At 37.9% G+C, this 18,653-nt stretch overlaps 1 protein-coding gene across 1 annotated transcript; it reads right to left on the bottom strand.

Moving 5' to 3' along the window:
• Window positions 1-8,769: 8,769 nt before the first annotated feature.
• Window positions 8,770-16,731, bottom strand: LOC117990515 (mantle protein-like). Its single transcript, XM_069504747.1, has 3 exons — window positions 16,588-16,731; window positions 10,872-11,117; window positions 8,770-8,952 (listed from the first exon to the last, which is right to left on the bottom strand). The coding sequence occupies exons 1-3, from the start codon at window positions 16,729-16,731 to the stop codon at window positions 8,770-8,772; spliced, it is 573 nt and encodes a 190-aa protein (XP_069360848.1).
• Between the last annotated feature and the right edge of the window lie 1,922 nt (window positions 16,732-18,653).

Here is an 18,653-nt window from a genome sequence, read left to right as displayed (position 1 = left end):
TATTGGATACATAATGTGTAAAGTGGGGCATAAAAGCATCGTAAATTGGTTGAGAACCTCGTTTGCGTCATTGTATGCACTTCGGGAAGCTAGGTATCTAAATTATTGCAAAACAAGCTGATGCCTAGATGAACTTCATACGATTTAGGTTTTAAAAATCCCGTGGAAACTTATTGATTTTCCGGTATAAAAAGTAGCCTATGTCACTCTCCAGGTCTTAAACTATACCCATGCAAAAAAATCACGTCGATCCGTTACTCCGTTGCGACTTGATTGAAGGACAAACCAACACACTTTCGCATTTATAATTGGGGTAGTGGTCACAAGTACGCGACCGAAAGTAATGTAGGTACATCGGCTTTAGAATGACATTTCGGCTTTGTAGAGCGTAGTCTCTGTCACTCATACCTATAAGGGGGCGTCCACAAATTACGTGAGATGTTTAAGGGGGGGAGGGGGTTGAGTCAAATCAAAGAAGTTGGAAGTACTACTACGTAGGTGTATTCCTATGTCGATGAGTCAAATCTCATCTAATCTTACGTTGGAGAGAGGGGGGTCTCGGCAAATATCACGCAATTTTTTGTCTGATTAAAACAAAAAAAAATTATACTAATTTGGTCCATTTAATCAGATTGTACACGCTTAAGATTTTAATCTTAAGCGTAACTAATTCGTTCGAAAGAAAAGAAAATTATTTCATTCAGTATCCAACGCGTTTACGTAAGAAACCCACATTTTGAAAAATCTCACGTGAGATTGGGGGATGGGGGAGGGGGTTGAATAAAATCTCACGACATCTCACCAGGGGGGGAGGGAGGGACAGAAGATTCAAAAAAACACCTCACGTAATTTATGGACGCCCCCAATAGAAGTTTTGTCGGTCTCAACGACAAGGACAACGCTCTACAAATCTGCTATCACTTTCTTAAGGTCGATGTACATTACTTTCGGCCGCGTACTGTACATAATATTATAAAGGTTTGTGTGCATACATATTGGTTACTCTTTCACGGAAAAACCACTGGACTTACCTACACTGGACTTGGCTGAAATTTGGAATGGAGATAGATTACACCCTGGATTAAAGCATAGGCTACTTTTTATCCCGAAAAATTAAAGAGTCCCGACGTGATTTTGAAAACCCTTGTCGCAGGCAATCGTAATTAACAGTAAAAGAAAAGGTCAGTCAATAGAGTGCAGTGTAATTAGTTGCAGCGGCGGGTGCGGTCGATGCAATTTGCAATGCACGCGATGCGCTTTGACTGATGAAGGCTATCTGTCTAAACCTTTACTTTGTAGTCAATTTAGTACGCGACAGGTTGAGATAGCAATCGGGGTATGAGGCTTAGCAATCAATTTTAGGGTTCCGTACCTCAAAAGGAAAAACGGAACCCTTATATAGGATCACTTTGTTGTCTATCTGTCTGTCTGTCGGTCTGTCCAGAAACCTATAGGGTACTTCCCGTTGACCTAGAATCATTCATGATTCTAGGTCAACGGGAAATACCCCCGAGTACCGAACCAAGTACCTACTTAAGTACCGAATTGAAATTCGGCAGGTAAGTTGGTCTTACAGCAGACATTCGGGGAGAAATCTGAAAACCGTGAATTTGTGGTTACATCACACAAAAAAAAAATTGAATTTTGGTCATGAACTAATAATTAGTACTTTCGAAGTAAGACACTAGGTATATCAAGTAGGGTATCATATGAAAGGTCTTCACCTGTGCATTCTAAAACAAATTTTTATTTATTTTTATGCATCATAGTTTTTGAATTCTCGTGCAAAATGTCGAAAAAATATGACTAGTACGGAACTCTCGTTGCGCGAGCCTGACTCGCACTCGGCCGGTTTTTTATTAGAGGCATAAAATAATCTAGAGAAAATATATTGAGGAAATGAGGAAATCGCATGAGTATCTAAATCTTGAGAGAACCTTATTATTATTCATAAGTCGATTGAACTAATACAAACGCGGGGCTCATAGGTCAATTGCATAATTTTTATAAAACGCGTTTCGAGATACCTATTATAATGACCTCCTAAAACCTTTAACCGCGGGTTAGCGGTGAGGTATTTTTTTTAAAGACCTGGTCAAATACAAAGCGTTACTGCAGCGATGCGCGACGGCAGTACGTAACATTACATAATACACACGATAACAGCCTGTACTACAGTAGATAGGTAGTAGGTACTACAACTACTCGACCCAAAGCGTAGTGTTTAGGTATCATAACCCATATAATAAAATTTGAAACTGTGTTTGTTTGTATGTCCTTCAATTACGCCGCAACGGAGCAACGAATCGAAGGGATTTTTTTGCATGGATATAGTTAAACACCTGGAGAGTGGCATAGGTTACTTTTGGAGCCTTTACTTTTACACTGTTAGAGCACGACTACCACGCGACTTTTAAACATCTGTGCTGACTGCTCTTACGCGCGCTCCGTAGCGTGAATGCCTTCAGTTCATTTGTTGGAATCCTATGGACTGGACGTTCGTGCTACGTTCATACTTTATGACGTGTTGACGTCACGTTAAAAAGCTACTGAATTTGCGCAATAAGTAGTTGATCGATCGATTTGGTGGAAATAACGCTCATGGCTCCTCAGTCAACCTATCGTTTTGCGGGTCGTACTTGTAAGGTAAGGCCATGAACCCACACAAATCACCGTAACGTAAACGTAAAGAGGCCTCTGGAATGAATTAATGAACGTTGCACAGTGCCACGTTCCTCTGCAATCTGCAAGCACTTCGTGAAGCGGTTGGCACGTTTCCGCCGCACGCTCTATCTGTCAGAGCCTAACCACGGGTTAGCGTAAGGTGGTTTTTTATATAAAAATGGAAGAAAGCCCGCCATTAATCCGTCGGCATGAGGCGAGGCCTGGCGGGGCACCGCGGGGGGCTGGCAGGTGTGTATGCGCATCTCGGTGTGGCTACAATAAAAAAATGTGAAAAAACTTCGGTAAGATGCAATGATATTTTGTTGTCTGTGGTGCCGTACAATCTGTGGATATTTTTTACGTGTGCGTTTTTTCCAGTCCAGGACTAAAACATACAAATAAAAGTCCTTGGGGACTTAGCAAAAGCTCCTAGGTATAAGACCTATACCTACTTATCGACAAAAGTTTTAAACGCTTGCGAGTTTTTCCGAGAAGGTTTCTACAATTTGATTATCTTTGATTGGCAAACTAAGGAAAAATGGACTAAGTAAGTATCATCTTGAATCATTTCACAGAACGGAATATAATAATTTATTGAACTAAGCTTTTATAAATCAGCCAAAACGTGGAAACTGAAAAGATCAATAGGTAAATGAAAACATTATACTCCTTTATTGGGCAGTCATGAAATAAAATTAATATACAAACAATATAAACAATAAAACATAGGTATATAAACAGCTTTTAGGTGAACAACACGAAGACTAGTTGAATACATCAAAAGCTACCTAAGTACCTACTTTGACGTCATCATCATGCATCATCACTTACCACCAGGTGAGATTGCAGTCAAGGGCTAACTTGTTCCTGAATAAAAAAAGTTTTGGTTTTTCTATTTTGTTAAGGAACTCCAGATCCTTAAAAAAATGCACCCTGGCGCGAGCGCGGGCGGCCATATAGGTATCCAATCGATGTTACAAAGTTATGGCGATACGATTATTTCTTACTATAGCTTATACTCGCGACTTCGTCCGCATGGACTACATAAATTTAAACCCCCTATTATTTTACTCCCTTATAGGTTGAATTTTCAAAAATCCCTTCTTAGCGGATGCGTCATAATAGCTATCTTCATGCCAAATTTCAGCCTAATCCATCCAGTGCTTTGTTCGTTGATAGATCAGTTAGCCAGAGAGTTAGTCAGTCAGTCATCTTTTCCTTTTATATATCTAATATTTAGACTAGCGCCCGGTCCCGACTTCGCACGGGTAGCTTTGTAGGAATCCGTAGGTGTGTCACACACCTATGGATTCCTACGAAGCTACCCGTGTGTGAAGTCTGCCAATTCACACTGGGCTAGCGTTAATGTACTAAATGTCCTAAACCCTTCTCACTCTGAGAGGAGACCCGTGCTCTGTAGTGAGCCGGTGATGGGTTGATCATGATGATGATGATGATGATGCAGCTTACGCAATCGACCAGCAGATAGGTATAGCAGATTCAATCGTGATTCTTTTGTGACAGTTAAATTAGGTAGTTCTAATGAAATGCGCAACCGCATCGCAGCGCGAGTCTTAAGTTCCATATAATCACATAATTTACTATTAATTTACGAGCGAATAAAGTTTTTACTAGCTAATATTCGCTAGCACAATAAAGCCCTCGCATATCACGTTACAGGACGTAAAGGAGACGGATATACCTACGTCGCTCGATGTAAACTGCCGTGGAACGACTCCTGCGCAGCGGGTGTTTTGTAAAGGCCGTTTCATATTGCAACTGACGTAGGTAGAGTTTGTACCAAGGGTCGATTCATATTGACATCAAATCGAAACGAAATTTTAAATATTACCTCAGTACATAGTGTCTCTCATAGACCTCTGCCAGTACCAGGAGAAAGAAGGAGATCCCCTCGCATATCTCGTTTCAGGACGTAAAGGGACGGGTATACGTCGATGTAAACTGCCGTGGAACGACTCCTGCGCAGCGGGTGTTTTGTAAAGGCCGTTTCATATTGCAACTGACGTAGGTAGAGTTTGTACCAAGGGTCGATTCATATTGACATCAAATCGAAACGAAATTTTTAATATTACCTGAGTACATAGTGTCTCTCATAGACCTCTGCCAGTGCCAGGGGAAAGAAGGATATCCCCTCGCATATCACGTTTCAGGACGTAATCCAATCCAATCCAATCCATCAGCCTGTTTGCATCCACTGCTGGACATAGGCCTTTCCAAGAGCGCGCCACCAAACACGGTCCTCTGCCTTCCTCATCCAACCGCTCCCCACCACCTTCTTCAGGTCATCGGTCCAACGGGTTGGAGCCTTGGAGGAAGTAAAGGGGATGGGTATCCGTTGGACGTATAAACTGCTGTGGGAGTCCTGCGCAGCGAGTGTTTTATAAAGGCCGTTTCATATTGCGACTGTCGTTTCATATGTCGGTACAACTTGTACTACTCTCGATTCACATTGACAGAAAATCGAATCGAAATTCTAAATTTCTACATTTAGCGCGTCTGCTAGACCTCTGCCAGTGTCAGGAGAAATGAGAGCCCCTCGCATATCACGTTTCAGGACGTAAAGGTGACGAGTACTTACAGGTCAACGTAAACTGCTCAGGACCGACCCCAACGCAGCGGTTTTTTTTTATCCTACTAGACCAGAGACCATTTAGAAAATATAAATTTCCAACATGCCCCTGCCGGGAATTGAACCCGGGACCTCTCATTTATAATTATAAGACCACAGCGCTTATCACTGCGCTGGGGAGGTCGTCACAAGGGTGTTTTGTGAAGGTCGTTTTATACTGGTACACTTGTACTAAAGAGTCGATACTCGATTTACATTGGCAGCGAATCTAAGCGAAATTCTAAAATTTTACCAAACGTATTGAGAAAAGCGGTGATAGCTTGTCGATCGGGTCGGGTGCTCCGTCCTCTAACGTTTCAGAGTTAGGTACCTATGTGCATTTTAAGCAATTTTAATAGGTAACTTGGTTTAAATGTGACGGAAAACATCGTGAGGAAACCTGCGTGCCTATACGAGTTCTTCATAATGTTCTCAAAAGGTGTGTGAAGTCTGCCAGCTTGGCAGTCTGCAGGTTGGCCAGCTGCAGCGTGGTAAGACTATGGCCAAGCTCTTCTCGTTCTGAATGAAGAGTGGAGACCCGTGCTCAGTACTTAGCCGATGATGGGTTGATGATGATAACATTACCAACTATGTCCAGCAGTGGATGTCTCTTTTCACAGTCTTCAGTAAAGTCGGGGCTAAAAATTAGTACAGGGATAAAATCGCAAATTCAATTTAGCCCCCCTCTGTGAGGATCAAGATGGAGTTGGGATCAATAAAATCATAACGTACAGTAATTATATTCACCTTCAACATTGCAATTTAATCTTTATGTCAGTAAAAATAGAATAGAAATTAGTTTGATTTTCGATTCGGGTTCATAAAACTCCTGGAGACGTAATAAAATTGGAAGATATTAATGTATTTAGCCCTTTACTTGTGGTTTATTTTAGGTAAGGGTTTTGTGTTTATGCCTTTGTGCGTGTTAGGATATCGTATGCCTACCGTTAATTCGCTTGTACAAACTTTAATAGCTTAAAAATCACGCTGTGAAGGCTGGGGGCGCGGGCGAGTTAATTAAACATTTTATTATAGTTCCATTGTGAATGATTAGGTAAGTAGTCTATACATCTAAAAGTCCTGACTCCACCTCATTAATGCCCAGTCCAAATACTTGGACTTAGACAGCTGAAATTTTGCACAGTTTTTGACATCGCTGATGATGATGATGATAAGAGCCTATTTTGGGCCATCTATTGGAACTCTTATTAGTCAAGCTCAAGAAGATTTAAACACTTTGTCTGCATGGTTCAAATATAATCTACTAACGATAAATATTTCAAAAACATCCTACATAATCTTTAAAGGTAAAAACAAATTAATTCAATCGTATCAACCTCTTACAATTGACAATACTCCGTTACATCAAAAACACAACGAAAAATACCTTGGATTAAGATTAGATAATTATTTAAACTGGAATACTCAAATTGAACATCTTAGAAGCAAATTGGCAGCAATGACTGGGTCCATCAGAAATCTAGCACGAACTATACCACGTGAGCTTCGTTACACTATCTATAATACACTAATTAAGCCTCACTTAATGTACTTGATTGAAGTCTGGGGAAGTGCTGCCAAGACAAGATTAGCTCATCTACAAACTGCTCAAAATAAAATAATAAAAATTCTTTTCACATATCCCTTTCGAACACATACTAAAAAACTTTACATCGACACCAAAATTATGAACATTCATCAGTTATATATATATACAACACATGTATTTTTGTTAGGAAAACTATAAATAAAACAATCCACACAAATATCACATTTACAAAAATTAAAACTAAAACTCGTCGAGCCAGTTACCTTATCCTACCCAAAACTAGAACAAATTATGGCAGAAAAACCCTTACCTATGAAGGAGCTAAACTTTATAACCAAATACCTGCACACATAAAAAATGTACACTCATTCAATGCATTTAAAACTGAATTAGCTGCTCACATTATGAGTAATGCGAATCACTTCGACAAATGCATTGAATGAGTACCTAAATGGCGAATATTTGTAAACTTTATTCTTAGAATTAAGTTCTCATGTAAGTGACTTTGTCTTTATGAGAATAAACTTCTTTAAACCTAAACCTAGAGAGGTCGCCATAACGTATGGAATTGCAAGATGGAGTCATCGACCGAAGCCTTGACCGCGGCAGTGAAAGTGACTCGGCCGGGCACGCTTATCTAACGATCCAGTATCACTTTGTCTTTACCCGATTACGAACGAAAGGGAGGTCATGTGTTCGATCAACCATAACCGCATGTGATAGGCGAAAGCTATCTCGAAAGTCGAGATAGGGTTTTTTTTTTAAATTCAGATACAGGTTAGCCCTTGACTGCAATCCTTCCTACATTTTCAATTTTCCTACATTTTCCTACAAAATTCGAATAGGTATCTAACTTTATAGTAAGAAGTGTCTATAGACCCAGTATTAAAAGAATGAATCAGAATGAAAAGGGTTTTGGCCATAGTCTACACTGGCCAAGTGCGGATTGGCAGACTTCACAAACCTTGGAGAACATTATGGAGAACTCTCAGGCATGCAGGTTTAATCACGAAGTTTTCCTTCACCGTTATAGCAAGTGATATTTAATTACTTAAATAACGTACTTATAACTTCGAAAAGTTAGAGGTGCCCGCCCGGGATCGAACCCCCGATCTCCGATTATCAAGTAAATCCCGTGCCAATATCTGTGTAGATGTGTCATAACCACAAGCGTAAAATACGATGAGTTCTGCTCTGGAGTTTTTTGTGTTCATGGATATCTTTGTTGAGTAGAAAAAAACGACACAGTATAAGATTTCTTAAATAACTTTAATCTAATCAGTAACAACAACAATTACACAATAGTCAACAACAACAATGAATGCGATCAACAAAACAACAATCAGAACATAATGATTTGCACACAATAAATATCACATTTGAATACGAGACGACATGGCCGTACTACAATAATACTACATTTTACAATTATATTTACAGCACAGACTATATTTTGTTGAAGATAGAAAACGGTCCCCCTAAAACTGAAACACGACTTAAGAAGCCAATTAAAAAAGAAGCCGATAACATGACATTCTAAAGTCAAAATACTCATTTCATAGAAATAATTATAGAAGTAAAAAATAGTTTAACAATGGGATTAGAATCTATAATGATTCAATACTTCAGCTCACCTCCTAAATCATTGAACTAATATTGGCTTGTTGGCTTCTAGTACTTGCATGTAAAAATGTTAAAAAGTAATTTCTAGTGAAGTTACGATTTTATTGTAACAGAAAATCATCAGGGTTCTCTTTTATAAAAATTTTCTTTCTAAGGGCACCGTCTATCATTTTCTTTAATCTGTGATTTACAGTTGAACATTGGAGCTAGATAAAACTGGTTTGTACCAATTTAAACTGGCTCGAACTAGATGAACCCGGTAAAAACCGGTTTGCTTATAGAATAAGCTATATTTTTTTGCCTGTTAGTGCTTGCCTCCCTTATGGTGGTAGATATGTTTGTATACGGGTACGTGGACAGGGTAGGGCTTAGGGATTGGTACCTCTACCTTCTTCTCTACCTCGACGGGGTATGGTTTTTCTACCTCATAGGGAACGGGCTTTTCTACGGTGTAAGGTACTGGCTTTTCCACCACATGGGGGACGACCTGAAATAGAACAAATAAAAAGGTTAAACACAAAAGAGTTTTAATTAATAGTTAGGTAGTAGGTAAGGTTAGCCTATTTAGTTTGTAATTAATATGTAGAGATTTTCTGCAATATCTAAAGTAGATACTACTTTCTAGAGCAGCTTACGCAATACAAAATATTGTTGTGAATATTTAAATTAACTGAGAATCTGTTCCGGATTTTTTTAATAGTTTTGTTTTTATGTTCTTTCGATTCAACATTTTTTTGATTTTATTGTTGTTCTTGCGTCGGTGCCTCGGTTTGAATATTATGGCTCCTTCCAGACATTACTTCCTTTATGATGTTACGCTCTCTCTGTTTGGAAACTTGGAGGCAGATTGGAAGGCCCTTTTTTATTTATTTAGATACATAGCCCTTGCCTGCAATCTCACCTGGTGGTAAATGATGACGTAGTCTAAGATGGAAACGGGCAACATCGTACTGGAACGCTAAATCACTTGGCAGCATGACTTAGCCGGTAGGGTGGCAATTAGTCACAGCCGAAGCCTCCCACCAGGAAAAGGCATTGCAAGAGGCTTTGTCGACCGCTTCTCTTATTGTCAGACCAATGCAACGTTTCGGGCTACGTTTGTGGGATCTTTTTCCTCGGATCTTGCCAGTGGCCATGGACCAAAGTAGTCGAGCATCCGCCGCCGCCACAGAAAGATGTTTAATAGCCGCAAGATAGATTAAAAAATAATCAGGTACGAGTATCCAAATTTCTAATAAGTACATGTTCTAATTACGAATTTGACATTATTGCGTCCATAATTGATTTGAATAAGATTTGAAAAAAGAACGCGTGCTCATGGCACGCTCTGGTAGACGTTCTTACTTTCGTCTTACATAATAATGAGTAACTGGTATATTTATGTCAACAGCTATAAAAACCATACAAAAACACAATAGACATGACATAATCTGTGTCACACGATCAGTGAAAAGTGAGTGAAAACAACAAAGTGTAACTAACTGAGTAGGAGAAAACTAATTTCTGAACACTGATGGTTACTGTCATTGTCGATTGTGAAAATCTTTTTGTTCGTGATTGTTTATTGTTTAGATTTAAATAGTTATCTTGATTGCTTTTAGCGTTTGCTCAACTTCATTTTACTCATTACTTACTTACTGTTTTTATTTTCACTATTTGATATGAATTTTTTACTTATGTTAGACTAGAGCATGATTAGAGCAAGAATTATTACCTCTTTGAAGTGAAAATTTCTTTAGGCGTGTTGAGAGATTTTGGGACGGTTGAAAACTTCAAGATCGCGTCAAGTACCTAAGTACATGCTCGAAGACTGGAGTGCCGAAGGATGTAAAGACTAAATAATGGTTTTAATGTACAATTACTCACGTTTTAATTTTTGACTCTAGAATGAATTTGAAAATGAAAAAAAAACATGGTTATTTCATAGTTTTGAGTTTTCACATCTGTCGGCAGCTGACGGGCACGGCAATCTTCTTCACCACGGTCACGTGGTAGGGCCTCGTGTGCTCCGAGTGGGGAGTGACCTACTGGCTTCCATTAGCCGCAATGCTGGGCTTTGGCTGCGGGTTTGCCATTACAAGCACCTTAGGAGTTGGGACCCTGTCTATCATCGAGTTCTATCTTCTGTTCATCGAGTTATGTGACCCCTCCACTCTGATCCATCTCCAATCCGACTTCGACCCGATCCGATCCTACATGAATCGGAATCTAATCTGGTACTGGTCTGACTCCGATCCGACTCCAATAAAACTCCGATCCGACTCCGATCCGCCACCGATCCGACTCCGATCCGACTCCGATCCGACTCCGATCCGACTCCGATCCGACTCCGATCCGACTCCGATCCGACTCCGATCATTGATCGTGTTTACCGTACAGCCTACTAATAAAAGAGAGTTAACTAACCTTGTACACAGGCACATGGATCGGCTGTTCAATGGTGACGTGCACGGGGTAGGGCTGCGGGATGGGGATCTTGACGTACTGCGGCACGGACACGGCCACGGGGTGCGGCACGGGCACGCCGATCTTCTTCACCACGGTCACGTGGTACGGCTTCGTGTGCTCCGAGTGGGAGTGACCTTCCGGTTCCCATTCGTCGGAGGGCCGCGCGCTCGCGTACGCTATCAGGAGGAGGATGGCTGTTGTTCTCTGGAAATTTAAAATGGGTTTCTTAGAATCTGGCTTGATATACACAAGTGTAAACTAAAAAATATCAACCCCGACAAGTCAAGGTTACCATAACATTGTATTGTAGTCGGCATTGAGTCCATAAGACAGAGCAAGTAATAAATTAAGTATATCAACTGGATTACTGAAATCCCTACACCGACCGGCTGAGCGATAATTCAAAAACTATGATGCATAAAAATAAATAAAAATCTGTTTTATAATGCACAGGTGAAAACTTTTCATATGATACCCCATTTGACTTTTTTTTCAAGACCACAATTTAATTTTTCTTTGTGTGATGTAACCACAAATTCACGGTTTTCAGATTTTTCGCCGAATGTCTGCTATAAGACCTACCTACATGCCAAATTTCATGATTCTAGGTCAACGAGAACCCTGTAGGTTTCTTGACAGACCGACAGACAGACAGACAACAAAGTGATCCTATAAGGGTTCCGTTTGTCTTTTTGAGGTACGGAACCCTAAAAGTGTAATTTATGTATTGTAAGAAAACAACACGACAAAAGAAACATGAAAACCACAAATTGTATCTAGAAATAAAAGAGCAGAGATGCAATCTGACTTAAGTAAACTAACTTAAATTAATAAACTGTATCTATTCTAGAAGTTAGATAAAACCTAACCGGATCTTGGAGAAAGGAGTGCACTCGATAAACTCTGAGGCTACAGTTAATAGACAGGTATGAGGAAGCCGAGTGACTGTCATAGGAGTGAACCCTTTCACTGAGATCATTTATATAACACTTATCATTCATCTACTAGGTTACGTCACTGGGAAGTGCTCTTGATTTTGATAGAAGCAATCATTTCTATGAGTGGCGGTAGTCTAGTGGTTAGGACTTCATGAATAGAATGGTGCCAAGAATACTGGCTGCATTTCCCATGCTGGTCTATTGCGCAAAGAATGAGCGAGCCCTTCTGTTACCAGATGAGGCTATCGCGGTGAAATGTGTTCATTTGTAAATTTTTAATAAATGATTTGACTTTGACTTTGACTTTGATCCAAGGCATGCACTAAGCGGTGAAGGCTTAATAAGGGCTGGTAGTAGTTGGTTTCAGCAGTTAAAACCCTTTATCAATAAACTTTTAACTTTTAGTACACAGCGCTTCGTATGAGATCGTAGAGATGAGGTTAGCCCGCAATATCACCAATGTAGTAGGTATTTCCATAATATATTAATTTATTAATATTATATTTTTTAAGGTTTTAGTTTTAGTTTAAATTATTAATTAATACCTATGTATATACCAATACTTTTCTTTTACTTGTTAATTTATATACAAGGTTGCTATATTAAATGAATAATTTACAACTGACAGTCTAATTATTTATTAATTCATTTTTATATAGGATTCAACATGCACCTAGAAAGTTCAAAAGATAGGTAGGTAATTAGATCAAAAGTTTTGATTATTCACGACCGTGTTTCCTAAAAAAGTATCATGTACCTACCTAAGGCATGTAAATATTTGTATATACCTATTACCTACCCGTGTTATACCTAGATGTGTGCGAAAGGATGCTCACATCGACATAATTACCTACATGTTTAAGTTTAATAAGTTAAGACAGATAGACGTTAAAAAAACTGATAAGTTGATGGGTCATTTGCACATTATAAAATTAATTTGGGAATGTTAATTATATTTTAATTTATTCAAAGCCAAACCTTAGACCGAAAGCTTTTAAAACAATTTATTGCTGTATCAAATAACCTAACAGTGTGACGAACAGTATTTTCTAAAATTAATTATTAATGGCACATACCTAAGTATTAAGCATGTTCGTTATATGTATGTAAACTTTACTTGTGTACTTAGGTATTATTATTACACACTAGATGATGCGACTTTGTCAGCGTAGATTTAGGTTTTTAAAAATCCAATTGGAACTCTAATATACTGAACTTTTTGATTTTCCGGCATTCTGATCTGTACTTACAGTACCTAGGTACGTGGCAGAATATAATGCACCGTACAGAAGGAGACAGCGGATTTGTAGAGCATCATCTCTGTCGTTGAGACCGACAAAATGTCATATAGGTATGAGTGACAGAGACAACGCTCTACAAAACCGAAATGTCATTCTAAAGGCCGATGTACATTATTTTCTGCCGTGTACTGTAAATTGTTATGACGATTCAAAGCACTTCAAATAAAAATCTATCCTATTTAGGGATAAAAAGTAGGGTATATGTCCGTTCTCCGGGATGGAAGCTATCCCTGCATCAAATTTCATTTACATCGGCTGTAAAAATTAATAGATAGCACTTTCGATTTTATTAGAGTATGAATTTTTTAGGGTTCCGTACCTCAAAAGGGAAAACAGAACCCTTATAGGATCACTTTGTTGTCTGTCTGTCTGTCGGTCTGTCAAGAAACCTACAGGGTACTTCCCGTTGACCTAGAAACATGAAATTTGGCAGGTTGGTAGGTCTTATAGCAGACATTCGGGGAAAAATCTGAAAACTCTGAATTTGTGGTTTTGGTGTTTACATTACACAAAACAAAAATTAAATTGTGATCATGAACTAATAATTAGTATTTTCAATTTTCTAAGTAAGATCTAGGTATATCAAGTGGGGTATCATATGAAAGAGCTTCACTTGTGTATTCTAAAACAGATTTTTATTTATTTTAATGTATCATAGTTTTTTAACTATCGTGCAATATTGCGAAAAAATACGACTGTGTTCGGAACCCTTGTTGCGCGAGCCTGACTCGCACATGGCCGGTTTTTTAAATCTTAGAACATTAATGTTAATCGTTTTTTGATCACTTCCTTCCTGAGAGTAGGTAGGTACGGAAATTGCGCAACTTAACTTATTAAAAAAAATGTAAAAAAACTTACGAAAGCAATCATGTTGGTAGAATTAAGTAGTTTGTGTTGGCTCCTAAGTATTGACTGATGCTGCTTCCGATCCCCACAACCGTTTTATACTTGGTGAAATGTATAACTTTACCTTTCCACTCAAGTGATAGCCACCTCCTACTACGGTGTTATAGATAAAAGGACTTTTATCTGTCTAACTTTATAGCTCATACATTGCTCGCATAGCATGAAGCGTAGGGATATGAATGTTTCTTAAAAAAAGCAATGTATGTGATGTTAAAAATCTAACACAATTTTTGTTGTTGTTGATAAAATGGTGTTTTAGCACTTTAATTTAGTACCTCACTCATTGCTGGTTTAGTAAGAGAAGTTTTTTTTAAAGAATATAAGAAGAAAGCAATGTTGCATACAAAAGGCTAATATTATTTTTATTATGATGGAATGTTCAATGTTGATATAACGATTTGATAGGCGTAATAGGGATTCTTTTTTATATTTTATATGTTACAGTTTTGTTTTCTATAACAGCTATGTCTAGGAAGATAGAAAGTGTTGGATACCTAAGTTATTTTATTTTAAACTAAAAATTTTGTTTTAAAGTTGTTTTTAACCTTATCGCATAGGAAAATAATTAAATTAAAAATCAAAACAATTAAATTCATATTTCATGGATTTACAACTTAAAAAATAAATAAAAATCTGTTTTAGAATCTACAGGTACTTAAAGCCCTTTCATATAATCTTACTTTGAAAGTTGAAAATACAAATTTTTGTTCATGAACACATTTTTTTTGTGATGTAACCACAAATTCACGGTTTTCGGATTTTTCCTTTACTTGTGCTATAAGACCTTTTCAAGGTTTTCTTGACAGACACGACAGACGGACAGACAGACAACAAAGTGATCCTATAAGGGTTTCTTTGTTCTTTTGTGGATGGAGTCCTAAAAAAACTAAGCAACACCTCTAAGCATTGTTAAGTAGGTAAGTACTTAGTTATTTTTTAAAGAATATTAAAAAAAAAATTTAAATTCGTTTTTTTCTCAAAAGTTAATCTATAATTTGTCATCAATTACATCAAAATGGCTTGAGTAAGTACAGAGAGGTAATTAGTTACTCTGTAAATGACAGGTGCATTCGAGTCTCGATAACTTGAGATAAACGCTTTACTTTCTCCGTTGGAACTAATGATGCTAGCTCATAAGCAGTGGCGTGCAACTCATAGAGGCATAAAAGCGCTGCTTACCCAATAGTTAACTCGGTTGAAATTGCTCAATGCTCATTATTCTTTGACTTGCTTACCTAACTACTGCTTACCCTGGCTTTAAACCCTATGCACGCCACTGCTCATAAGTAGGTACCTACCTACGTAGTGTAAGTGACCATATCTACCTACTTAGATACCTTTTTAGGGTTCCGTAGCCGAATGGCAAAAAACGGAACCCTTATAGATTCGTCATGTCTGTCTGTCCGTCCGTATGTCACAGTCACTTTTCTCCGAAACTATAAGAGCCATACTGATGAAACTTGGTAAGTAGATGTATTCTGTGAACCGCATTAAAAATAGAAAAAAAAACAATCAATTTTATTAAATAGAACTGAAACTCAAATTTTTTTTCATCAAACCCATATGTGTGGGGTATCTATGGATAGGTCTTCAAAAATGATATTCAGGTTTCTAATATCAATTTTTTCTAAAATGAATAGTTTGCGCGAGAGACACTTCCAAAGTGGTAAAATGTGTGTTGTTTGTAAAAACTTCTAAAATAAGAGAATGATAAAACTAAAAAAATGTATGATTTACATTACCATGCAAACTTCCACCGAAAATTGGTTTGAACGAGATCTAGTGAGTAGTTTTTGATTTATCGTGCAAAATGTCGATAAAATGCGATTGTACTACGGAACCCTCAGTGCGCGAGTCTGATTTGCACTTGGCCGGTTTCGCTAACTCAGTGTCTAACATGGCTAATATTCTTTAAAAAAAAAAACTTCCTAGCCACTAGCTAGGCTATCACAGTTTATATACATATCTACATTTTATTTTTACTTTTTTATCAGACAACTTAAAACTATCCAGGCTAACCTAATGCTAATGCTATATGCTAAGTTAACTTAAATTATTTATACCTACTTAATATTACTTTTTACTATATTAGTAGATACAACTAACAACAACTAACTGAAACTTTAATTACCTACTGTATATAAAACTCATTGTAACCAGACGTCCTAAAAACGTTAAAAAATATGAATAAATACATTAGTTTTAACTTTTATCTTTATCACACCGTATTTAGCTAAGCTTTTCACGTCTACTAGCAAAGCTCTTTTATCTAATTAGGTAACTGTATTTAATTATTTATGTATTTAATAACTTGTAATGCAAAATGTTATATTACCATAGCTATTATAACATAGCAAAAAGCAGTTATATTAAATCGCTTCACTCGGCCATCCGACTTATATAACGCACGGTAAAAAAATTAATATCCGGTACACAGGTATCAAGTAATAAGAGGTAGCGATTTAAAAGCATGATACAGTGTAGAAACGATAAAGGCAGATTTTTTTAACACGAAAGATATTCACAAACTTGACATTGCATGGTTATTTCTTCTTCGTCGTGAATCGTTTCATCACGAAGTGACGTCTTTGGGGGCAGCTGATGTTGTGCGTCTCCTGACAGCCTGTTATACTCACGCAAAGGGACCACCCACAGCAGACGTGGTTGGTCCATCGCATGGGCGACCTTCCTCGCCCTCTAGTACCCTACAACTTGCCCCGTACTACATAAAATCACTATGCGACCAAGATCGTGTACCAAGATAGTATAAAAACCCTCAGCAATGAGAAATACGACGCGAAGAGCGATAGAGGAGAGAGAGAGAGAGGAACATTGTGGCTAATTCCGTTGTACACAAACTCTAAACTAAAATGACACATCTAAATCTATTGCTATCCCTTTCATAATGTTGCTTGCCGAAAAGGATAGCACTAGATTTAAACCCGTTAGTTTAGTTTAGAGATTGTGTACAAGAGAATCGGCCCCATTAAAGCTGTAAAAATTTTAAAATTTTTTTATAGCTTGTACCACTCTCCAACCAGTCGAGTCTCATTGTTCCGCTGACCGCCTTTCGACCTTTTTGTTTTACTTGCCTCTTTTATTTTAATGTAAGTGTAATATGCTGTTACGTATAGTGCATTTGAATTTAGACCGTTTTCCCGGGTTAAGCAACGCTACCCATATTCAACGCATGGATGGGTGAAATTACCCACTGTAATTAGATAAGTACTTGATCGAGATTAATTTGGCTATCTCATCATCATCATCAACCCATCACCGGCTCACCACTAGTACTAACTACTGATCACAAGTATGCTCTCAGAAAGGTTTACTCTACGCTGGCCAAGTGCCGATTGGCAGACTTCATACCCTTGGGACATGGGTTTAATAAAAACTACCATACACCTTCCAGGTTAGCCTGCATCCATCTTAGCTTGCATTATTACTTACCACCAGGTGAGATTGCAGTCAAGGGCTAACTTATATCTGAATAAAATTTAAAAAACAAACTCGTTGGGAATTCATCGAAATTTTTCTCCCATCGATTACTGTTACTAGTTGCCTTTTTATCCGTTAGAATTCAAAACGAGTCACACTTTACTTCGGGTGTGACTCGGTGGGAAGAAATATAGTGGTTAAGACCTAATACCTAAGTCATTCTTATTATTTGTTCTGTGGGTAGATTTATTCCATAAAATACTTAACTACTTAACCGTAGATAGGTAGATAGATAGATGTAGGTACAGTCTATCTATTCATTCTTTCACCAAATTAGCGTAATTTGACTTCGACGTTAACTTGCTGACCGATCTATGTTGTGTAATGGTCTTGAATCAATTACTAAGTCAAACTAAAAAGGTAGATCGATAGCACTTCCGGTCGTTGCCTCAGCGTTAATTAGCCCCCAATTGAATTAACAATTAGCATAACATGATAAACAAACATGCAGGGCGATGCAATCCATTACATGGACGTTTTGAACAGACGGTTACAACAGAAAGAAAAAAGGAAGAAAGAAAATGCATTTATTTGTTGTTGGTGTCACAGATACAAACAAAGTACAAATGTAAAATTTTCATCTGTGACACCATCCCAAATGGGTGTACAGCTCAGCATAATGTCTTGCATCATATGCGTTAACACACATAAGATCAGATAAGATGCAGGACGCTGATTTTCAGCTGATTATATTGAAAACTCGCTGGGAATTCATTGTTTCTCCCATCGATTCAAACTGTTTCTAGTTGCCCTTTTATCTATTAAAATTCCCAACGAGTCACACTTTACTTTGGGTGTGACTCGATGGGAAGAAAATTTGTGGTTAAGAATACCTAAGCCATTTCTATTACTTGTATAATGAGTATATTTATTTCATAAAATAACTTACCGTAGATAGGTAGATAGATAGATGTAAAGTCTATCTATCCATTCTTTCACCAAATTAGCGTAATTTGACTTCGACGTTAACTTGCTAACCGATCTATGTTGTGTAATGGTATCGAATCAATTACTAAGTCAAACTAAAAAGGTAGATCGATAGGACTTCCGGTCGTCGCCTCAGCGTTAATTAGCCCCCAATTGAATTGAATTAACAA

Source organism: Maniola hyperantus, chromosome 18 (genome assembly GCF_902806685.2).
Source record: "Maniola hyperantus chromosome 18, iAphHyp1.2, whole genome shotgun sequence".
Lineage (NCBI taxonomy): Eukaryota > Metazoa > Arthropoda > Insecta > Lepidoptera > Nymphalidae > Maniola > Maniola hyperantus.
This window is presented reverse-complemented; position numbering and strand designations above follow the sequence as displayed.